The following is a 25,513-nucleotide window of genomic DNA, read 5'->3' as shown; positions in this document are numbered from 1 at the left end:
GGAGGGGAATGTGTGACTCGTTAATTTAGACTCATTAATCATTATTTTTTAAAAGAAAAATGTTTACAATTACAACTGATATTACACAATGGTAATATGTTCATAAAATCATTATAATAAAATAATGATAAGCACTGACCGTGACTTTTACTTCAATAATATTAATTAAAATAAGACTGAAATTATTTTTTTTATTCAAAAAATTTAGTGAAGCACTAAATCAGGTCTTTCAATTTAGAATTTAGGCCTATTATTAATGTGTGAAATATTTTGCAGTTTGTTAAAAGAATTTTTTTTAAAACATTAAAGTTTAATTTTATAATGTAGCGGAAAATAGTGGAATTTCAGTAAAGGTAGTGGAACGTGGAGGAAGTTCGAAGAGATAGTAGCGACTTTTCGAGCTGGGGACCTGGCAACACTGTGTGCTGCTGACAAGTAACAAATCTTTGCTTGAGGGAGGGATTTTCATAATGTAAATTATGTTCGCTTCTAATATGTTTTGATCATTATGGGAGAAAGTTCACCTGTTCTTGTGATTTTAGAACCCACTTCGGATGACTAGGCATTTAAGAAGAAATCATTGTATTCTTTCAACATTTTTCTTTCTCCTCCAATCTGCCAGGTCTTTCTCCATGAATTTGATGACTAAACAATTTTTATTCCATTCTGTACTAGATGCTGTACGCACTGATATTAAATTCACTTTGGCTGTACGTGTGTGTTAAAAAGAAATAGACTTCCAAAGGATGAAAGGTAAGAAAATTGAAAGAATTTCAGGAAGTATTATTCGTGCAAATCAAGTTTTGGTACACAATTCGAAGTAACTGTTGAAAAATTACAATTCTTTCCTAATTTATTTAATATTTTTCTACAAAATATTTGGCTACATGTTATTATCACATTTAGTATAAGATAAAAATCAAGGGTGCGATGAAGAATAATTGTTGAAAAATTACACTTCTTTCACGGTTTGCGTATAAATACGACGTCTGGATGTATGTAGTAAAAAAAAAAAAAAAAAATCAGTGTTAGATACCCAGTAGAAAAATGGAATACATCTAACCGAGTCAGGTGAGGGAAACTGGTGAGCCCGTTGAGGGTGCGTCTGAAAGGGACAGGCGCGTCAACAACAGTGGGTATACGCGTAAGCGCGGGGTCGTGGGAAAAATTGCGTTTGATGACGATGCGAGTTTCAGTAGTGTTTGGCATTATTTTTCCTAGTAGTATCGCTCCGCTTGTAAACATGAAATATAGCTTCTGTGCAAGTGGCTATATTTGTGACTTAATAACTCTTGATCCACCCGGCCGACCTCGATCAAATTTTGAACATAGATGAGGTTTGAGCATGGGAGTATTTTTGTCATTTCACTTTGACTTTGCAGCTTAACAACGAGGGGGATACTTAAAATGACCGACATTACTGTCGAATCCATAGTTTTCGGGGTCGGTGAGAAGAAGAATGGCACTTCCGATGCTGTTTAAATCAAATTATTCCCCGCAGCTTGGGCAGGGGGTGATAGGCAAGTTTTTACTTTGGCCATTCCATTCAATGAATCCAATCGAAGGGAACTGGCTCCTCGGAACTGTGTGCTGAATATCATAAGGAAGCATTTCCTTCACGAATCGAACACAATAATAAATCATTGTGGTTAGACTGTAATGTTTCTACAGTCATTTTAAACACTGACAGGTTCAAATTTTCCAATCATAGAACAGTTCTAAATTTATCGAAATTTGAAATATGCAATGTGCAAAATGAAACAAAAAAACAAACAAAAAAAAAAAAAAACCCTAAAGTAACCACCACCATATTTCTTGTCCGCTATAAAGGGCATATAATATATAAAACATAAGGAAAATATTAAGACCCGAAATCCAAAGTAGAAAAAACGTAAGTGAGGGGGCAAGGCCCCCTAAACCTCTTGAATAACATTTAGAACAAAAGTACTAAAATCTCATACGAACAGTTTGCAAAATAACACACTTCAAAGGAAAGGGTATGTTAGATCAGAACCCGATTAGAACCAATGAAGGGGGGGCGCGGTGGCTCAGTGGTAGAGCGTTCACCTTCGGGGTTTGGGGTCCCTGGTTCGATCAAAGCTCGCGCTCTGTGGACTTGTGGTTGGACAAGCACCGTGCTCGTGGGTTTTCTCGGGATTCTCCCGTTTCCCTCCCACTTTCTTCGTTCCACCATTTCATTCATTTTCATCATCATCCGTCTCCTTTAGCCTAACCGGCATAACCATGGGACGTAAAACTTACAGATTTCATTTTTGATCACAACCAACTCTGTATCTTAATGTATTTAAAAATAGAAATAAGTACCTGAAATTTTACTGTGGTAGATATAGTTCGGTAGCCTGATTCATGAATATTTCTCCCCAATATTATAACCTGAACAGAATTTTCTGCTTCATAGATAATAGCGAAACTGCATCACCATTCCTTCAAAACCATATGTACGGCTCAAACTCCTTCTCGAATAGCACCAAAAGATACTAGTATCTTTCTGTATGTCTCATTAATACGATTGATGAAACTAGAGAGTGGTTCGGAGTTAAATTAAGAACAAATAACCACTAAAAAGAGTAAACTTTATTGACACATAACTGAAACGACACATGTCGAGTTTCATCAGACACGAAATTAACAACAATATTGCGTTTGCTACGCGTAAATACACATTTTGTGAGATATCTGTAGCAGTCAAGCTGTTGTCTACGGTTGGTATATTATAAATCAATAGAAGTTTTTGGAAAAACTATAGTGTGTAGTATAGTTTTTCTCATATTTTTTTCAAACTGTTATACTGTTTTACAAAAGAATGATTCAAATGATCTGTTCGGCCGGTGTATGCGTAATTTGTTCTTTGTCAAAAGGAACATCCATTACATTAGACATTTTTTGTCAGCAAAACAGCATAAGACACGAGGTCAAACCATAAGCAAGACCATATGAAGAACACTATCAACACATGACGTCAAGTCATATCCACCACACTCAAACAGAATACTAACTACTATCAACAGTAAGTCATAACGTGAATCGATACCAGTAACGAACCTAGAAAAACATACAAGTTCTCAATACCGCAACGAAAAGATCCAAATAACTGAATCGACGAATCGAATAAAATGAATGAAATTACCAAAGTAAAAACTTGCCGGGAAACATGTAAAAATGATTGTAAATTACCAGGGTTTGAAAAAACCCGGGTATTTTTGAAAAAACCCAACCCACCTGGGCCCATGTGGGTTTTTTCGGGTTTTATTGGGTTTTTTCGAAATATTTCAATCTCTTTGGGGTAAAAATGTTAAAATAAGATTTACATTTTATGAGTGTCATTGTCACAACTTGCAACAACTTTCTATTCACTGCTGTTTTGAAAACATTGCCGCCATTTTGAAATTTTATATTGGATCACCGAAAAAATATATACAGCAACTTTAGAAGGTCTTGTGCTTCTACCTTCAAAATAACTTAAAAAGTCCGAAAATTGCACCTTGTAGCATGGATACCCGCTATTTTGAAAAATGGCCGCCATTTTGAAATTTTACGCCGCCAAAATACATACAGCTAATTTAGTCTCTCGTGCTTCTACTTTGAAAATTTCAACTTGAAAGACCTAAAATTGCGCTTTGTAGCGTGGATATCAGCAGCGGCGCAAATTTGTCTTCAACATTGGGGGGACGGGTAAGACGGTATATATATATATATATATATATATATATATATATATATATATATATATATATATATATATATATATGCGATGTACAAAATATTTATGAAGGAGAAAAACAATGCTGGGGAGGATTACCTATGTCGGTCCCGGCGTCCTCCACAGGGGACATAAAATATGACATTATTATTGCTTTATAACTTTAAAATCCGACTGGCAACATTGAAAACTGTTTACAAGGGATGATCCAAATATGATCATTCCCTATAAACAGTTTTCAATGTTGCCAGTCTGATTTTAAAGTTGTAAAGTAATAATAATATCGTCATATTTTATGTCCCCTGTGTGGGACTCAGGGACAACATGGGTAGGGGAGCAGAGTTGTCTTCAACATTGGGAGACGGTCAGATTTGAGGCTTATTCTGGGAGGTATTAATTTCATCTCACTTTCCTTTGTGACAGTTGGACACAAATCATCACATTTCTTCCTAAAAGACACATTTCCAATCGGATTATTGAGGGGGACAGTTCCAAGATTGTAAGAGATATGTCCCCATCATCCTCCCGGGATTTTCGCCAGTGGATATCAGCTATTTCTTTTAAAAAAAGCGCGCCATTTTGTAATTTTACGTTGGTATGCTGCCAAAATCTAAACAGAAAATTTAGAGTGTCTCTAGTTTGTATCCTGAAAATGTAAAAGACCGAAAGTTGAACACTGTGTGGTAAAGGCAGACAAACGAACAAATGTAGATCGAGTCATCCTAGAAGCCTCAGTGACGTTCGCCAAATATGAATACCAAATAGCTATACTAATTTAAAACAAAGACATAATTCATCAAAAAGTCTTAAATATTCTTCAAGGTAAAATAAATGGTCTTATTGTTGAAGCTCACTTTCGATGCTTTGTGCATTCAATTACGGGAATTACCCGAGCACTTGTTGCAAGACCGTTCTTTTCCGAAAATTAATTTAAAACAATTAACAAAGATAGGCCTATAATTCATATTTTATAAAGTAAATGTTTCAAAATGTCTAAAATGAAATGAAATATCCTCCAGCGTAAAATAAATAGTTTTATTGTTGAAGTATTCACTTTCGATGCTTTGTGGGTTCAATTGCGGGAATTTCGCGAACACTTTTTTCACGACGGGTTTTCCCTCAAAATGCAGCTTGCTTTACTGCACATCGAAACTTCCATTAATACTGAAGTTTGACTGCAGCACTTAAAATAGTAAGCGTTACGTAGTCTTCGGAACTCCGAGCATTAAGCTTCTTAATTTTGACAAGAATTTTTACGTTATTGCTAGTGTTGCTTCTACAGAATGCTTATTTGAAGGCTAGCAACAAATGACTGAACTTAACTGTTGTTGTTGGAAAACCAAATTTTACTGAATACTTTTGTTACCATCAAAGGTAAGAAACAATACTAATAGTTTTACTAATGTATTTACATATTTACTGTTAGTACCACACCTATGACCTTAAACCCGTCAACGTATGAGGGATAACGTCCCTCGGGGTGCCGAGTCAGGAAACATACTATTCATGGAAAGTATTTTCTAAAATATACAATCGCTTACTTTACTTCAAATAGGCTATAAGCATAATCCACACATTAATTTGTTCTACAATTATCTCAAGCTAAGGTGAGGGTTTTATTTATTTATTTATTCATTCAGTGCATTTAGAGCTTTATAAAGGTCTTATGTTGAATATTGTTGTTTATCTTAACATGAAAGCATATAATTCGCCCAAAGAAAGTTTAAAATCTGATAAAAATATCTTTCAATGCGATCACCTTAGTTGTACCAATAATATACTAACAAAAAAGTAAAAAACCCAGGTGGGTTTTAAGATGGGTTTTTTCAGGTAGGTCCAACCCGAAAAAACCCGGTGGGTTTTTTCGGGCTGGGCCCACTTGGGCAAACCCTGTAAATTACCCATATTAGTGTCAAATCCATGGTTTTCGGGGTTGCTAAGATGAACAGTTACACTTCCGATGCCGCTTAAATCCAAATTCAGCACCCAATAGTAATATTTAATTTTTGCACTATTCACACATCCTTACGTACGCTTCTGGTAGCTACTAATAGCCCCTACAGTCTTTGGTATATTTCAATTCCATACAGTGTATTAATGTTCCATTGAAGTGGCCCCGCACAGCGTAATCGAAAATGTGTCAAAAGGACAGCCATCCTGAATAAGATTTTCCTGGATTTTCCTCATTCACACCAGGCAAACTTATAGGTCCGAGGCCAGTTCCTTCCTTCCCGTTCCTCGGATAGTGTGATCGCCCTCAAGACGTGACGGGCTAAATGGCCATAGATGCCGAAAACCCAGAAATATAAATCCTAAATATTCCATTGACCTCTTAAATTACACAAGAATCAACTCATTTCTCCTATAAAATTTCTGTTTTACTTAGTTTGGCCTCCCACAACTAAACATAACCACCTAAAATACAGCTGTATTTAATTGTCACCTGGAGAAATTTGTTCGTTATGAATATGTACTTTCAAGTGCAGTATTGAATTTTACCTGTAAATTTCAAAATCTGCTTTGCCAAAACGTTACCAGCACCGGGTAATTATTATCGTACAAACTAAGCATCGCTCGTCAAATTAAATAAATAAAAATATATTTTACTTCACGTTTGTGCTTCAACTGATTTCCTAAGACATTCTGCACTCTTGTTTCCTTGCTGCTTTCCCAAATGATTGCGCACAGACTGATAATATGTGCGCAAACTGATCTGACCCCTTAAGGGTATATTAAAACGTCCAGATGAATGTCATAAAAACTCTTGAGCCACATACATTAACTAGTAGAGAAACCAGTAATCAACGGTAGTAGCAGGCCATTAAAAGGCACGAGTGGTATCCGAGTCCTGAAGAGCAGCAGGGGCCCAGCTTGAGAGTGTGTCCGTAGGGAGCAGGCGCGTCAGTGACAGCCTGTGATAACGGAGAAACTTTCTCGCATAAAAGCAGCTCATTTGTATATATTAGAGCACTTATTATAATTTGGTAGAGACACTGGTAATCGTAAAATACATGTTCCCTACGTTCTGCGGAAACATCCACCGGTGGAAATTCGAATGTTATACTACCGTCTTACAAGTGCATTCAGTACTTTTAACCGTAGTTAAGAACTTTTCATCGAAACATACCACTTGACGCTTGTAAATATACAATACTGGTTCTACATTGTGGATAAATGCTCGTTCAGTGAAAATTAATACCTTAAGCAGTCTCTTTCATATGCGCTAACTCATTTTAGCCGTGGAATTTCCATTTCTATGACGGGTTATTCTGAATCTGCACAGTTATAATAATAATAAATATTATCACAATTACTACAAGTTAACTCTATGCCACTCAAATAATTGTAAAAAAAATTAAAATTGTTTATTTCCTTATGCTTCATCAAAATATTTGCAATGAGCGATATGACATTAACCCACATTAGAACAAAGTTCAGGAGAGCACCACAAATAGGGTAATTGCTGATTCAGTTTTATGTATACTTCTCGAAAACACAAGGCGCATCTGAAGTTCTTAAGGTGGATCACTACCCCTAAGTCAGTATAGGCATTAGTTCATTGCCTTAATCAATGCGTAACGAAATGCCACATATTATAAATATTGCACTATTAAATAGAGATATGCGCCAGCTACAACATAAGATACTATTTTCTTTGGTTATGTATTTTGTAATCTAAAAAGGTAACATATAAGAGGAAACCTTGATGAGTTTTAAGATGAGTACGCAAGATGGCGCTTGCTGTTAGATTTTGCTACTCCTGTGCTCAGTTTTATGAAATTTTTACTTACAAGCACAAATTCTTTTACAAGTAGTTATCTCATTACTAAATATGGATATTATGTGACCGGTTTTCGTGTTATGTTTTACATTTTATCCAAATATTATTTTATGTTTACGGAAATAGTTTTAGCGGCTGAATCTCATGCTAGCGCGGAACGCCATAATGCGTCGTTGCCAAACTTGCATGTATACTGTTGCAGTCACAGTAGTAGGGCAATTCCTTGCTAGCGTTTCAAGTCCAGAGGCGGAATCTGCGAATTGTGACAGAACTATTATAATTAGTAAAAGTGGAAAATGAGGAAACGGAAGGAATCATATAAAAGAAAGAAGAACCCAACTCAAAGTAAAAGGTCGAAGAGCCAAAGGAAGCGAAGAGAAAGGGAGAATAATTTGAAAAAAAAAAAAAAAAAAAACAGCTAAGCGCATCATTAAGGTAAGTTTGTTTACGACTGCTTATTGTAAATATTAAGGGTTGAGCTGGACTTACCTGGGTTATATTTATTGGAAACATTTTTGAAAGCTCTACCGTAGCATTATGCTCCGGTGAACTCTTCCATGTAGATAGGTGCTTTTTGCAAAGTATTTTGAGCAGCAACGAACTCAGCTGAACTCAAAATATGATTTGTATCGAATCGTAATTACGCCCCTTCAAATATATAAATTTGACACATTGTCTTATCTCCAAATCTCGATTCAATGCTGTAAATTGTAAGACCATCCAGAATACATACAGTTAACTTCACCATCTTTTGGGGTTAATTTTACAATACGCACTCCAGTTGAATTCTTATGCAGACACGAAAAGTAGGACTGGAGCTTATTTTGCGATGTCGTGATATAGACAAGGGATATACTGTAAAAACTGTGCTTAAAAACTTGCACAACTGTGTTAGATAGTTACTACAAGCTAGTTAGTATCACATAATCAGTGTCAGGGCAAGGCGAAGCAGCATGGTCCCCGCAATAATACGTTCATAGGGAGAAAATGCGTTACCGAAGATTAGTATGCGCAAAAAGGAAGATTTCTGTATTTCAGCATTTGCTAATAAAGCAATTCTTGTCCTCATGGTTGCAAGTAGTAATTTTGTTCGTGTCTGCGTAAGGACACTAATTGAATCTTCTTTTAATAGTTAACACCCTTCAGCGTATTTGTTATACTTAATTTTCTGTCTAGATTAAACTAATTGTGAATTAGTGCGTGGCCTTCACATGCTTTCCCAGTTTTGGGTATAATACATCGTCCGGACATATGCCATGAAATTAAGTACAAAAAGACACAAAGCAATTTATGCTAGGTGGCCACGAATACTGTCTAACTGAATCAGACCAGAGTGGAGCTGGTATATTCGCGCGTTGGTGCGTCCGTGGGAGGCAGTCGCGTCAGCGACGGTGGGTTGTGAGCGTAACGAAGAGTAGTGGAAACGCTCTGTGTTCTTCACGTTAATAAATAAATAAATAAATAAAAATCGATGGAATCTTAGCGTGTATGGAAAGCATTGAGTGCGCGTTGTATACAACTTTACCATCTATAATGCAGTTACACTAGATATTTTTGTTCATTATTTAGTGGAACTGCATTATAGCTCGTAAAATTGGTTCAATATATATAAGCCCATATGATTTTTAAGTGAACATGAATAGCATGCTTTTTGCTTTTAAATAGTCAGTTTGAAATCTCACGAAGTCTCACGTATGTGATACAAGGTATCGTCGACAGAAAGCCAGACAACCAAATTCGAAACTTGAACCTCCCGATTGCTTGGACTAGATGTATAACAAATGGTATGTGGTGGGAAAAAAGGCTAGACATTACTGTTTTGTAAAGATGGAATATTCATACTAGTGGGAGTTTTATATGTATTATAGTTCTAATTTTTCAAAAGAATATAATAAAAAAAAGAGTTACCAGATTGCTTGGTGGACTGTATTTAAAATTAACTTACCATAATTTTTCTTCAGCTAAAACTTACCTTTAGGGCTGTGGTGGCTCAGTGGTAGAGCGTCTACCACTGGTGCGCAGTGTCCATAGTTCGATCCCAGCTCTCACCAAATGTTCTCTCGACGTTAGCCCTTTTTCTCCCACTTTTCATTTCACCATTTCATTCAGTGTCATCCATTATAATCTTCGATAGCTTAGGAGCAAAAAAATATGGGACGTTAAACTGAAAAGAAATAACTAATTTCACATTTATTTTCTTTTAGGGATGCGAGTGAACACGCTGGCACGGAAAAGGAGAATGGTTCACTCACTGAAGTGGAGAATAGTTCACTCAATGAAGTAGAGAATAGTTCACTCAATGAAGTAGAGAATAGTTCCCTCAATGAAGTAGAGAATAGTTCACTCAATGAAGTAGAGAATAGTTCACTCAATGAAGTGGAGAATAGTTCACTCAGTGAAGTGGAGAATAGTTCACTCAATGAAGTGGAAAATAGTTCACTCAATGAAGTGGAGAATAGTTCACTCAATGAAGTGGAGAATAGTTCACTCACTGGGGTGGAAAATAGTTCACTCACTGACTTGGAGAAAAGTTTACTCGGCAATTCTCGTTCATCCATTGCTAAAGATGACAAATCGTTCTCTTTCGAAGACTGTGAAGTGATTCCTTCAACTCCAAATGCATCGCGTGACATGAGAGCAAATTTGCAGTCTGTGTGTTTGGCACTCAAATTGAATGAAAGCGAAACGAAAGAATATCCGTCCTTAGTAATAGAAACCTCACGGGTTAGGAAAGGTATACCCTATCAAGAGAGACTACACATATGCAACATGGGCCTTGTTATAGAACAAGGAAGAGTTTTGGAGAGACATAGTTATGAATGTAACTTCGGTGGGTCATTCGTTCTTTCCAAAATTACTAACTCAGGCCTTCAGACTACATAATTTTATAAATGTAGTAAATATGAATGCCCTAAGACTCAAACGATTTGTAGTAACCCTAAAAAGGATACTGTTTCTCTCAATATGGTAGCGGTTCTATCAACGTTAGCAACTGGTAGTTGCTTTTCATTAGAAGAAGAAAAATTTGCCGTAATGGGCATAGAGTACATGTCACCAAAAACGTTTTCCTTTTATGAAAGAGCACTCTGTGAAATTCTCAAGAAATGCAGTGACGATGCACTGGTTGGTGCGATAGCCGAAGAAAAGGCACCAGCAGAAGAACGAGGAGACGTGGATGCAGAGAACTTCCATTACATTACAGCAGTCACTGATGGCGGTTGGTGCAAAAGAACATATGGACATGGTTATAACGCAGCATCTGGTGTGGTGAATTTTATTTTTCTTTACGCTACGTTGTTTATGATTGGCTAAAACTTTTTAAAGATTCTCATTTTCCTACTTAGTGTTTTTCCCCAGCTAATTCAGTTAGATACAGTTACAAAGTTGCCCTGAGTGGCGGCTCTTGAGGGAAGTCCATTGATAAAAGTTTAAATCTTTCGCTGCAGCTACAGGCTAAGGGAAGAAGGCTTCGTACAGTTCCAGAAAGCATTATACAAAATTTAGTTTATTACATAATCTTTCTTCCCTTAGTTTGTAGTTTTTTCTTTCTTTTACGAAGTGACTTTCCATAGGAGCCACAACTGGTGGCCGGAACAGTAGGGGCCTAATTTCCAGCAGAGCTCATATTGCCTGTTTATGTGAAGCGTACTACGCATACTCATGTGTATGTTAGGTTGTTTGTTCAGCTTCAGAGTTAAGCTTAAGTTTTTGTTTCGAAGTTAACAGGTTTTTAGTTTCTTTCCCTTACAATTTGAAGTTGCATTTCTAATTCCCATCAGATTGTGTGTATGCTAGATGATTTCTTTTGTAAAATACAAGATTGTAGTGTCTAGTTTCTTCCAGTTTCACTTTTGCTTGAAGCAAAACTCTTCGAACTGGATGTCGCGACACCACGGTAATACCAGTATTGAGTGAAATTTATTGTTCTATTTTTTACTCATATCGCTCAGAAAGATATGTAAATTAGTATTCACTGTGAACTACCTGTTTTTTAAACGTATTTGAGGCGTCCACAACTGCAAATCTTAATGCAATGGCATCTCATTCTTTCTATTAATATCGAACCGTATGCTTTTTTTTTTTTTTTTTTTTTTTTTGTGTGTGTGTGTCGCAGTCTTGAGATTGTCTGTTATTAAAACAATTTTCATATATTTAGATAACACATCGAAATCAACAAAATCCCACTTCTCTATTGTCTTCTACGTTTGCTTCATCATCATTATACATAATTTCCTACTGCTCTAAGCAAAAGCGAGGCTCCAAGAAACTAGACATCACTGCACTATAATTTATATTTTATTCATTTCCTCTTGTTATTACTTTTATTATTTGACGATTTTATACAAAACAAGACAGTGTTCAGTTTATGACGATGTTACAAAGAAATTTTTGGTGCTTACGTCACAGAATAATGGATAGTGTCGTCAAAATCTGTAACATACTGAAGGTAAAGTTTACAGAAAGAAAGAAAGAATTAATCCAAAGAGAGAAACATATCTGTTACCTGTATGAAAGTTAATTTTATTTGCCACAGAATGATAAGCAATATGATAAATCAAATTCCTAACTTCTTTGGTTTAGAAAGATTTTTCTGTATAAATATCGTTGTCAGTATCAAAATTTATATGACAATATTTTAAAAACTACGCTGAAGTGCTAGGAATAAGTTAACGATAGAATTTATTACCAGAAGCGTATATTTGATTCTGATTGAATTTTTGTCTGTTAAAATGTTAAATCAATGGACAAAAAAAGTCCATGTTAAATATTAGAATGATTTATGAGTTATGGAACTAATTGATATGAAGGATGGTCCATAAGTCTTAGTACAGTGGAATCTTCTTCTGATACAACAGGTGTTTTAAGTGTTCCCATAAAAAAAATCCAAGGGAATGAGATCCGGCGACCGGGCTGGCCACTTCACAGGGCCTTGGCGACGGATCCAACGTCCAGGAAAATGCAGATCCAAGCATTCCTGCACAGGCAGCGCATAGTGTGGTGGGGCACCATCTTGCTGAAAATATCGAGGCAAGGTGCCATCAGCGCGGAGAAGCAACTCCTGTAACGTGTACGGATATCGGACACCATTTAGGGTGCCAGGAATGATTAAGGGTTTTATGATCGACGTGTTCCATATGCCACACCAACTCATGATATGAGCAGGGGTAACCGTCTTGCAGGAATTGATCGCATGTGGATTTGCATCCGACCAATATCGCACTTTCTGGTGATTCACTTTTCCATCCAAATAGAAGTTTGCCTCGTCTGTGAAGAGAACGCTGGAAGGGATGCTACTTGTTCCTATGGAGAATCCTCATTACGGAAGCACGTGGTACGCCTGTTATCGCTAATAGTGGTTTTCCGCTTCGCTTCGGACTTTTCACAGTCGCAGCAAGCACCATTGTGGGTGTCTCCTCATCTATCGCGGTTCGTGAGAGACCTGACCGTGGTCTGTCGGCAACATTACCAGTTACACTGAATTTCCTAATGAGGTAGCTAACAGTGTTGTGACTTATTGCAGATCTTTCGGGGTGGCGCGCGTTGAAGTCCTGGGCAATCACACGACTGCTTCTTTCCCCAGACATTAGGATGTTCTCTCGTGGGACGTAAAACTGAAAAATTTCATTTCATTTCATTAGGATGATCTCAATTCTTTCCTGTTTCGTCAGTGCCATCTCATTCTATCTGCAGCGAAAAAAAAAAAAAAAAAAAAAAAACTGTCAAATTCGGAGCGTCAAGTCTTTCTTGTAGCGTTAGTGCCATGTCGCTCTCCCTGCAAGGATACAGAAAACCGTCATCTTTGGGGCGTCATAACTTTGGAACGGGATATGATAACGCATTTCTGCTTGTGGGACTGCATTCCCCTGAAAAAAAATGTGTTAGGCTAATTAATGTGTCACATGCCTACCTTTCTATTTGAAAAAAAAAATAACCTGGATCCAAGATGGCCGCCATTCACTATGCATGCATCACTCGGTAGCTTCTTTACCCAAGTCCGCCCTCCGCTAGTCAGATTTGTTTTAATCATGTTTGTTTCCAAAATAATCCACTGTGCTAATACTTATGGACCAGCCTGTATTTCTTGTTTAAAGTATATCACTGATATATTTCCCCACGATATTCACAATCTGTTCCCAACATTCAGACAGTTGTTGGATGCCTTTGCGAAAAGAAAAAAGTCGGTGGCTTGGATGCAGAGAAGTCATCAATGTAATCTTGAAGTTACTCATCATGCTCAAGATTTGTGCAAAACTGCATCATATATATGTCTCCTGCCCTACGCTGCCCATGGGTACTATTAAGGAACATTACACTCGACCAAACTATATTCATACATATTGCAGGAACACACATAATAAACACTGCATTCATACCACTCTAAATTTGAAACGCACACACACATGGTTACATGAATCAAGCCTAATGCTAAACATAATAATATATGTAAAATTAATCGTACAGAACACTTGTTAGCTTAAAAATGCTCACATCGAACTCGAGCCTGTCAGTGAATTACGATTATTAATATACAGAATTGAATAAAATAGAGCAGGCAGACAAATAGCTAAGAGGTCGATGCATATTCTGTCTACTGCTACTTACGGTTAGACTTAAACTTTACATATGACAGTTTAAAAATAATCTTGCTGCCAAATATAAATAAACATAAATATTTAGTAATTTTATGTAACCCAATTTCATATTCTAGGCTGTCATCATCGGGGCTGAAACTCAGCAGCTGCTTTTTGTGGGTGTCCGAAATAAGATTTGTCTTATATGTCGTGCCTCGGAAAAGGGAAAGATGGATGCAGGAGAACATATATGCTTCAAGAACTGACGAGGACCATCCATAGCCATGGAAGCAGATATTATCGCCGATGGAATGCGCTATTTAGAAGAAGTTCATCATCTTCGTCGCACCAGGTTGATTTGGGATGGTGACTCAAGCACGATGGCAAAATTTCGGGAAGCGGTATCGTATGGTGCTCGTGTAATCAAAGTCGAGTGTGCAAATCATGCCGTGCGAAGATTTGTGCGCGCAATGGAAAGAATATTGCAAGACTGTAAGCGGTTTTCTAGTCTTCTTGGTGTAAAGGCTCGAAAAATAGTGAAGCAGCGGCTTCCAAGACTTGCAACTGGAATCCGCAGCGTGAATAAATCTCATGCAATTAAAAAGCGTGAGGAAATAACCAACGAGAAATTGAAGGTATTCAAGACAGAAATACGGAATGTTGTCTGTCACGTTTTTGGGAACCATATTGGCTGTGGAGACTTTTGTACTAGAAAGAACGAAGTGCAGGATGTTAATACTTACAAAGACATTAAGAGTAGTGGCATTTTGATAGTCATTGAGCAAGAATTAGAACGAGTTACAATTGCTCACGCTAATTCTCTGATATGGAATGCGACAAACAATCCAGCAGAAACCTACATGAACCAATTAGCAAAGGCCGTAGGTGGAAAACGAATAAACTTCTCTAAGGCTGCTACCGAAGAGCATCAGTTGCAGCTTTGGCGTATCAAAGTAGAGGACAACAATGGCACTACAGTGTACACAAAGCTCTTGTGGGTGTTAGTCCAATGTCGCCAATGAAAACATTAATTGCGAGAAGAAATAAACGCAATAAGGATAGAAAATCACGGCGTGAACTCTTTCCCGTCGAAAAGAAAAATCGAAGTGGTACAAGTTACATTTCAAGTGCTGGTGATAAGCATTATGGTATGTCGGTACAGGCTTCTGATTTGCCACAATCTGTGTATGAAGATCAAACTTCTTACTTCATTAATAAACTACGCGTTTCTCGGTCCAACGAACTAGAGATTGCCACTCATGGCCAGGCAGCTTGTGACCGATGGCTTGAAGAAAGAAGTAAGAGAGTTCCATCGTCGTTCTTTAAGGACGTTGCCTCTAGAAGGGACACTACACTGACTTGCAATTTGGTAAAGCGAATAGTTCGCTTGCAAGACCACAATAATTTGTCACCTCCATTAATTTATGGGAGAGAGCATGAAGCTCTTGCTTTCGAAGAGTATCAAAAGCAACATCCTGAATACAATGTGCAGCCATGCGGCATGTTCATTCACGAAAAGTATAATTTCCTTTGTAGTAGTCCTGATGGCCTTATAGACGACGTCGGCTTGTTAGAAATTAAATGTCCTTACAGTGCTAGAGATAGTGAATCTATCAAAGATGCTGCGAAGATTAGTAGCATTGGAATGAAGGTAGACAACAAAGGAAACATACATTTAACGCACACTTCTCGGTACTATCACCAGATTCAAGGACAGCTTGAAATTACAGGCAGAGAATGGTGCGATTTGTTTGTTTGGTGCCCCAAAGATAACGTTACACTCAAAATTAATAGAGATCGACAGTTCTGGAGTAGTCTACTTCCTAAACTGTAGAAGTTCTATTTTGAATCAGTTCTGCCGGAGTTAGTATATTCGTGTGCTGATAGGAACATGTCTTTAAGAGAACCTGATTCGGTGTTGAAAGCTATTGACGAAAGGAAGAAGATTCCCGAGTTGAAAGTAAATAGAAAGAACAAGTAAGAAATTCATTTGTTTTTGTAGTTCGATTTTGCAGCAAATGGATGACTAGTGATGTGTATATATATATATATATATATATATATATATATATATATATAGTCTTGTCCAAAAAATCATGGCCACTCTCCTTCCTTTGAAAGGCCATATTCTCATAACCATCTAATACTTTTGCTTTAAAGAAATATCTCAATTAGACAAAGCAATTATTTGTTTGATTTAACTTGAACCGTGAGTTAGTGTAGGAGCTCAACATTGGTTTATTCTATTACTAGATGTGCATCCTATGAGTTCATTTTAAGTAACTTCAGACTAATTGTGCATTGAATGTATTGATACTAGAATTTTTGTTATGATAGTGATTTAGTAATAGGATATTATTATACAAGTATTTCCGATTGTGTATTATATGTATTAGAGTGGGGAGGTATATGTCTTATTTATTGTATAATGTCCGATTTGTTTCAAATGTGATGTAATCCGATATTGTGTAATGTTTATGATTTATTACTTCACTAGTAAATGCATATCTTTGTTGTAATATTTTCTGTCACATAGATAAAATAATAACTTGAATGTATGTATATATATATATATATATATGTGTGTGTGTACATAATTGTGAGAGGATATTAGTTCTTAATAGTGTGTAGCTCTCCTATCTACCGAAGAACAGGAACATTACCAAAAAATTCAAATAGGACTTTAAAAATTGAGAAAACTGCCAGGAATCAAAGTTTGTGAATTACTTTTAAATTTTTAACTGTACGTTTCCACGTAAATATTATACATACATGTAATATCAAGATAGTTTATTTTGACCATTGTTTTGAACCTTAAATATGTAATATGTGTTTTTCTTTCTATTTTCTTTTTTTATTTATTTATTTTTTGCTGAAACTTAATTTGCTTAAGTAAAAGATTATACCTTCTTGAAAAATTATATATATATATATATATATATATATATATATATATATATATATATATATATATATATATGTGTGTGTGTGTGTGTGTGTGTGTTTTGGCATTCATATGTAGACGAGTAGTGGAAAATACTAATTAAATTTACTTAGTATTAAAAATTCATAAAACCGTATAGCTTGAATTGTTTTTTTTCCTTATAAAGAGAAGAAAGTATGTAGCTTCAGTTCAGAAAAGCAACTACTCCTGTAAAAATGCAAATGTCTTTTCTACTCCAGGGCTGCGGTGGCTCTGTGGTAGAGCATTGACATTTGGTACGTGGGGTCCCTGATTCGATCCTAGTTTGTGCCAGGTAGCCTTCATGGTGGACAAAGACCATGTGTGTGGGTTTGGGTTTCCCCGTGTGCTCATACTTTTTTCATTCTACCATTTCATTCATTCTTATCATCACCATCTCCTTTAGCCTACATGACATAACCGAGAGACATTGTTTTTTTTTTTTTCATGTGACGTCCTATCATTGTACTCCGAAGGAAAAGTAGATGGTAATGATTATGACAACAAATGAAATGGTTGAATGAAAGAAAGGAAGAGATCCGGGGGAAACCCACACACATGGTTTTGTCCTCCACAAAGCCCATTTGGCGCGAACTGGGATCCAGTCATAAATCTCACACACCGGAAGTGAGTGGTCTATGTCTAGCCCTTATTGATTCAATATTCTGACCGTAAGTGATACGTTTAACCCTGGAACACCAGATATATTTTTATACCTTTGTGTACCAGACGGGTCCAATGGACCCACAGTAATTTATTGAGAACCTCTAGCCATAAAATTAAATTATTGGGGGAATATGAACAACGAAATACTAAACAATGTCATTTTTGCAATGTATTTATGACGAATTAATACAATACACTTCGTAGTTATCTTAGCTATATCGTATACTAGAAATATGGTAACTTAGCAGTATTACTATTTTTTTTATGTGAGCTCAAATAGAAGTTCTAATTTTTAGGCATAATGAAATAGTCAACCTTTTACATAGACGTAATAACGTAGATTTAGTTTTCAAGATTAGATTTCAAGTAGCAAATATTTGCCTCCAAACAAACTGAAAATTACGATCCCTTTGCCTTTCCGTTTGAATTTGTTAAGGTTAGTGTACGAAACATTTTTCACAAACAACTATGCTGTGCTCAGAACACACATTCGTCTTGCATTTGGTACAAAAGTTTCTTGTCTTGCGATCCCGTTTTCATGGGCATATGACGCATCGAGCTTTCTTTTTGGATGACTCATTTTCCATGAGCTGATCAGTTTCTGTGTGGGTTCTCTTCTGTGGAAAGCCTTCTCCAATATGGGCCAATTGTTTGCCGAGGGAAATCAGGAAGTTACGGCATTTCAATCTCTGCCTCTTGTCTTTCTTCTGTAGTGACAAGAATATAAGCTTTGAGTGCGCTTATATCAATCATGTTGAAGAATACTACCAGAGGCCATCTCCTTGTCATTCGCTTTGTGCTGTAACAGCGGGTCATCTGGTCCATAGTGTCCACGCCAGACTTTGTTTTGTTATAGTGAAGGATTACTTCTGCCCTTTTCTCTGCTGTAGAAGTGTCAACTTCAGGATGGTTATGCATTGTACTCAGATGAGTAACAATTTTGTACTTCTTTGGACAGTACGAAACTATCATGGCATCCTGTTGGAATACAAACAAACTGCTTCCAACAGCTCTACTTTTATCCGCTTTGGTAAATGAAGTTGGGAGTTCTGGCTTACTTTTCCGTATAGTTCCGACGTAGGTGACTTTTCGTTCTTCAATTTACGTGCGAGAGAAAGACCTTTAAAAAGTTATCCCCAGTAATATTTCCACCACTTCCAGCAATTTCTTCTGTCAGTTGAAGAAGGACTATTTCCCCTTGATTGACTTCTCTTCCCTGTTCTGGATTTTCTCCGCTATGTAATTGCATCTTCCATACAAGTTTGTGGTGCTATCCAGAATTTTATTCCATATTTACCCGGTTTACTTGCCGGTATGTATTGCCGAAAGGGACAACGTAACGAAAAGTCACAAGCTGTTCGTCCACCGTCGTGTTATCTCCGGGAATATAAGCGTCCTGTAGAGTTTTAACCCAGTCTTCAAACACTACACGAATTGAGAATAGTTTATCATCAGGTCTTCCCTGGCGCCTGAGCTCTGCGTAATCAAACGTAGTGCGGAATTGATTTCTTGAAAACGATTCCTGCTCATAATGGAATTGAAGATTGGTCGACCGTTTTTCTTACTCCAGAGCTGCCTAGTTTCTTCATTCTTTGATTTGTATACCTCAATAAATATAAGCACGCCGATATATTTCTCAAGTTCCTCAACACTAACAGGTTTCCACTCACGAGGAAATTTTATCCTACCTTCTTTGTTAGTCCACTTGAAAATTGTTTCCAGAATGTTCCTACGAAAAAATAGACAAAAAGCAAATTTCTCATCATCAGCTTCCCTGTTAGCATACCGTGTAGGACCACGGTTCTTTCTAGTTACATTGGCAGCACCAGTACGCCCGCGACTGGTAGTGAAGAGTACTGAACTCCAATGTTCTTAGCCACTTCTAGAGCGGAAAATTGCTTCATCTTGCACATCACTCTCACTTGCAGATAACTAATAATTCACAGTCCACTTCTGCCAACAGACATTGGCGTATGTCGTTATCGGTAAGTCCGCCACCTGCCATTATCCTCACACACTAAATCCAATGACTGAAGTGAAACGTGCATTGTCTGGTTTAGAATATATTATAGGTAGAAAGTTATAATATGCCCCTGAGAAGTGTTGTCAGGGAGAAAACACCATAAACTAGTAGACATTACGTACAAAATGAATATTTAGTTAGGAATACTTACTAAAACTGCATTAAGCTCCTTTATAAGTAAAACATTTTTAAACATAATACTGATAACAAAGGATAAATAAGATGCTGACGTTAATTCTACCATCTATGATCCACAATGTAAATCAAAACCAAAGTTAAACCAGTACTCCTATTTAAAGTATACAGTGGGTCCACTGGACCCACCTGGTACACAATGCTATAATTTTTATATATACCACCTGACTTAAAGGAAAAAAGTATTTCTGACAGAACATGGGAGAGAAGCACCATAAAGAAAAAGTCACGGAATATTAGCAACCACTCACGAAAACTTAGTCTGTAATTAATAAACGAAAAGTCATATGGGTCCAATGGACCCGTTTGGGACTCCCAGGGTTAAAACTTGCGGTTTCAACATAAGAATAAGGACCGGAGATGGAACCCATGCTTGGGACGCTGAATGTATATCAACAAATAATTGTTATCGTTTACCGTCTTTGCTCTTTGTAAAATCAGTGTGATAAGGGGCAATGCAAAGTGACTCGATTAAGTGACTACAATCAATGGCATAAGTCACGGTTCGATCTGTGACATTATCCACGCTGTGCTCAGATTTCGGAATGTGTCCGCCAGGATGGTATCACCCCAGCCGATATACGAACTGAAGCAGAGATGTGTTGATGCGTGACGAGATTTTGCCGCGCCGCAAACGAGAAGGTAGTGACTTTCAGAAGAGATCCGTTACTATGTATGAAATATGGTTGCACTATTATATTCCGGAAGTAAAAAAGTGAGCATGTAATGATAGTATCCATTATCGGACATAATCATCTACAGAGATGTTAGTAGTTACTCTCCTCTAGGACCAAAAGCGATTTTCGAGCATTATAGCCTAGCTACGGGACTCATAGTTAATATCATCTTGTGTGACGTGGATTTCTGACAACAAATTTCCTTCTACAACATAACAGTACTCGACCTCATACTACTGCCTGTGCAATGGCTGGGATCATTGAAAACCTTCGAGTGTCTGCCCCATCCTCCTTGTGTACATGATCTCGCCACAGTAGTTTTCACATATTTATATCTCTTAAAAAGGCACTCGAGAGAAAGAAGTTGCACTCTGATGAAGAGGTGCGATAAATGGTGCATGACTGGTTGCGTAGCCAATAAAAAAAAAGTTTTTCAGATGCATTTGGACACTTTGTAAGTGATAGGAAACTTGTATTTGGCGTAGGGTGGGTTATGTCGAGAAATGAAATTCTTGTGTTTCATACTCACTCAATGTTTTTAATAGTTTTTAAGGTTTTCATTTGACTGACCTCGTAACAGTAGAAAATTGTTGTTTTCGTTCTGGATATGAAAGTGGAGATGCAATTTCAACAAACGGTTCCAAGAACCTGAGAAATTTTAATAATCGGTTCGGGCGACACCATTGAACAAAAGTAATATGCTCTGCCAATGATAAGGCAATGGGCCCTCGCAGCGGAGACAAAGGGGCAAATTGGTCTACCCTGGATTTTCGAAAGGTATTTGGTAGTTTCGAAACGCTTTTATCCAGAAATACACGTCAAGGCACATTATATTTGGTTTCATCTATTAGAATATTTAATATAGGCCTATTTAATGTAGTCCACAAAGTTATACAATATACCTCAATAATAATTGTTTTGCATTAAGCGTTATGCTCATCAATATATGTCAGGCTTAAGCCCCTTCCCCGTCCTTTGAAAAATCCGGCGCGTGTTTCTGGATAAAAGTGTTCTTATTCAGAACTGTTATTATATGTAAGTATGCATATATAAAGTATGAACCGGTAAGATAGCGTGAAACTGTTTTGAATATATGTCACTATAAACAAGAATTAGAAAATTCATACTTGAGCTTGTTATTGTCGAAGATCATGTGAAATATAAAGTACAGCAATCAAGGTGCAAAAGCAAGTACTTTCAAAACATGTGGAGAAATGAAGTAGGTTAAATATACTAGTAGGTATTAATAAAAATTAGCTGTAAGTAGCTCGGTAGATAGATCACCTCCGGTGCACGAGATCGCTGGATCAATCCTAATTCTCGCCAGTAAGACTTTATGTAGGGGACATAGTGTGTGTGGATTTTCTTGGTGTTTTTCCACTTCCTTCAGTCCACCATTTCGATAAACATCATCACTGTTCCTTTTACATTTGGAGTATAATCATGGAATATTAAACTAGGAAATTTCAAATAGCGTCTTCGGCACCCTAACACCCGTGCTAATCGAGTAGCTTTACTCGCTACAAGTCTCAGATTCGTCACTCCAACTGGATTGTGGAACAAATCTGTTTGTGTAAGTAAGCAACCCAGTAAAAGTGGGCAATAGTTTTCATTTAACGCAGTTTACATTGTATTTGGTCCAGAAAACCCTGGAATTTTAGCCATGATGATTATGTCCTCTAAAGTAAAGTTGCACTGGGGACTTCAACTTACAAAATACCTGCACTGGGGAATACAACTTAGAAAATACTTGCACAGAAATACAACTTACAAATATATCACGTTTGAAGGAACTAAGGGACTGTTGAAAAAACTGGATTTGTGTAATGGTTTTGTATTTGTATACTTACTCTTAATTTGCACCTTTCAAACATCTAGTTATAGGTAAGTGTAGAATATCTCTGTCGTTTTCTGAGAAAATTTTACCATAAAAGTAGTTTTAGCTACCCCTAAACGTAGTGTGAGTCGAGTTGAAGAGTTTGACATTCCTTTCAACAGCGACGCTATATGAGACGGGATCTACTGATTAACGTGAAATCCGAACCACATGAGCTCCCGCCGGGAATCGAACTCGGATCTCCCACGCCAAAGGCGCGTACGCTCACCGCTTAGCCACGAGTTAGTACACAGTTTGAGTTGAATATTGCCCAGAAAACTCAGGAATGTTAATCATGCTATTTAAAACCCTTAAAGTAAAGCTGCACCGAGGATTGTAAATTTTGGCTTATAAAATACCATTTTTGAACGTACTAAGAATCTGTTTTGTCCAAAAGAACTGATTTATGTAATAATTTTGTATTTGTACACGTATTCTTAATCTGCACCGTAAAGGCATCTAGTTATAAATAAATGTATAGTGTTTCACTGCCATTTTCTGAGAAACTATTACCATAGTAATGATATTATTTTCCCCTAAATGAAATTTGAGTTGCACTTTGACCCGAAAAAGCTGGAATTTTAGCCACGATAATTTAAGCTTCTAAAGTAGAGCTACACTAGGAATTGCAACTACTCTTATAAAACACAATTTTTGAGCGTACTGAGAGTTGTCCAAAAGATGAAATTTATGTAATGATTTTGTATTAGTACACGTATTCTTAATCTGCACCGTAAAGACATCTAGTTTGAGAGAAATATACGCATAACGTTTCGTGAGTTGAAAAAAAAGCACTATTTGACCAAAGAAAGAGAATTAATTAAAAGAACATAATTAATTCATATTTTAAAGCAAGTAGTATTGAATAAATATAAATAAAAATTCTCATTTCTCTTCGGAGTAAATCATGTATAAAATGTGATCGTGTCCAACCAGTTTTCTATCCGTAACTCATGTGGCAACATCGCATGTGTCATAATATGCTCTGCCATCTATTGAGAAAGTTTGACCCTAAGGATGACTAGTGATCCAGCTTAAGTTCCTTAAAACTGTGCGTTTGGCAACAACACGCTCGATGTTATAGGAAGGAAGGTTATACGAAAAAAAAAAAAATGTTGTAGTGAAGGCTTCCCAACACACCTTGTTGCATGCTTCAGAGCAAAATAGTTCGTTGACAAGTGCAGAAAACTGTTTAGTTACAGAAAACACACACGCTGTTTAATCCCCCAAAAGTCCTAAGAAGCAAGGAAGATTTTAACGAGTCCTCGGTATCAATACAACTGGTTCCACAGTTCGTTTTGATAGCCGTGCATGTTTAATACTTATTTTCTGTTGGGATTTAAAAAAAATGAACCTGTTTTTAATGCCACTCGGTACTTCAATCAATTTATTATTTTTTTAAAGAACACATTTTTCTACTGTTCGTAGTTTACACTTTCTATGTGATTTTTTCTTCAGGAGAAGTCATGGTTTCGAAAATTCCTAATTGGTTGCCATTTGTTTTCAACAATTTCTCAAACACCAAGGAAATGAATAATCTGCGCATTTTTTTTTTTTTTTTTAAGTACATAGATGCTATTAAATTGGTACTAAAATGGGTTAAAGCCTTTATTCTTCCCAGTGTGCGTATTGACGGAGGAATTCTAGGAATTTTACCCCGACAAAAGTGTATGTACCACTGAAAAAAAAAACTTCTCATCCCTGACATGAATTACTCTCGTCCCCCTAGAATGAAGTTAGAAATAGGGAACAATTTTTACTGTTAAGCGAAATTACTACAATTAGAGACAAATCTTGTTAAGGAGATTGGCTTACTAAAACTCCGTTATACATTTATCCTGTCCGTGTGTCCGACCGTCCGCCAGGCGAAAACATTTCAAGAATTACTTGATAGGTCAGCGCAAAATTTGTTGAATATGTAGCGAGTCAGAAATTAAGAATTGAGTTTGATTACGGAGTTAATAACCAAACCGACAGTAATAAAAATATTCAATTATTGATTTTCACTGTAGAGAAAAAGCGGTAACATATGCATATGAAGAAACGATTTTTACACCCCAAGAGAACATTTCATTTCTATCCTTCACTCTGTACTGAGACCAGAAGCAGTAGAAGTCTAGTGCGATTTTCGTTTTCAGTGTTGATCTTCACAGACCAAAAATGATAATGGATAGTGAGAAGCATTTTATTTAAAACTCGATTTAGCGTTGTAAGAATAGGCAATATCTTTTGTTTTAACTTATTAACTAGAAGTTTCAGATATATTTCACTTCCGGGTTTAAACGCTATTCACCATAGAATAAAACCCGTAACGGACAGCTGAAAGCGGTTGCATGTGGCAGAAAATTGTCCACTTCCGGTTTTAACAGTGATTGTTATAGAGCAAAATCGGTCATAGATGGCAAGAAGTTGTTTTTTTCAATCAATGTAGCGTCCCAGGAATATTTTGCGTCTTCAATCTAATCTCTCCCTGCTACAACCGGAGTGGTAGAAATCTACTGCTACTTCCAGTTTCAGTATCAGTTTAGAAAATGTCATGCCACACAAACCACTTCTTTACATGGTGTACACATTTTACTATACATAGATAAAAAAAAAGGTGTATGTTTGCCATTCAAACTCAGTATAACCATACGTTATATACTAGTAGTCACACGTGTACACCACGAGACGGGGTGGTTTGTGATGGCATATATGTGAGGTGTCCAGGGGTAAAGGGGAGGGATGTACTTTTGGGCAAAATTTAGATTTTCATGCCATCTTGTGGAGCACACTCGTTAGTTTCACTCAATATATCAAAAAGGGGGGTAAGGTTTACGGTTAGCCTGCTATAGCCGTTTAAAAAATCCTTGTAAACTGGAAGAAGGGGGTATCGTCATCACTTACAATGGAAAAAGAGGGAATACCCACTTTTGGATAAAATTTAGATTTTCACGCCATTTTGTTCTATCACAGACATGTGTGCAATACAAGTATATTCAATGAATTATTACAGGCCCTATACTAAATGAGTTAAAAATATGTCACTCTTGCCTCAGAA

General features: G+C 36.8%; 1 protein-coding gene across 3 annotated transcripts in view; it reads left to right on the top strand.

The window, feature by feature from the left end:
• The first annotated feature begins 396 nt into the window (after nt 1-396).
• Nucleotides 397-25,513, top strand: part of LOC145674490 (uncharacterized) — a 46,937-nt gene continuing 21,820 nt past the window's right edge. For 2 of the 3 annotated variants that reach the window (XM_081744616.1, XM_081744617.1), the window contains exon 1: nt 397-753. Coding sequence is in view for 1 of the 3 variants with exons in the window: in XM_081744619.1 (XP_081600745.1) it covers nt 14,359-15,096 (738 nt within the window). In the remaining 2 variants the exon portion in view is untranslated. Of the gene's footprint in view, nt 754-14,211; nt 17,023-25,513 lie in introns of those variants that run through there. The other variant, XM_081744619.1, reaches the window with a different exon arrangement.

Source organism: Thermobia domestica, chromosome 17 (assembly GCF_964235325.1).
Source record: "Thermobia domestica chromosome 17, izTheDome1.hap1.1, whole genome shotgun sequence".
In the NCBI taxonomy this organism is placed as follows: Eukaryota; Metazoa; Arthropoda; class Insecta; order Zygentoma; family Lepismatidae; genus Thermobia; species Thermobia domestica.
The sequence above is the reverse complement of the archived record's forward strand: the minus strand, read 5'-3'. Positions and strand labels throughout refer to the sequence as shown.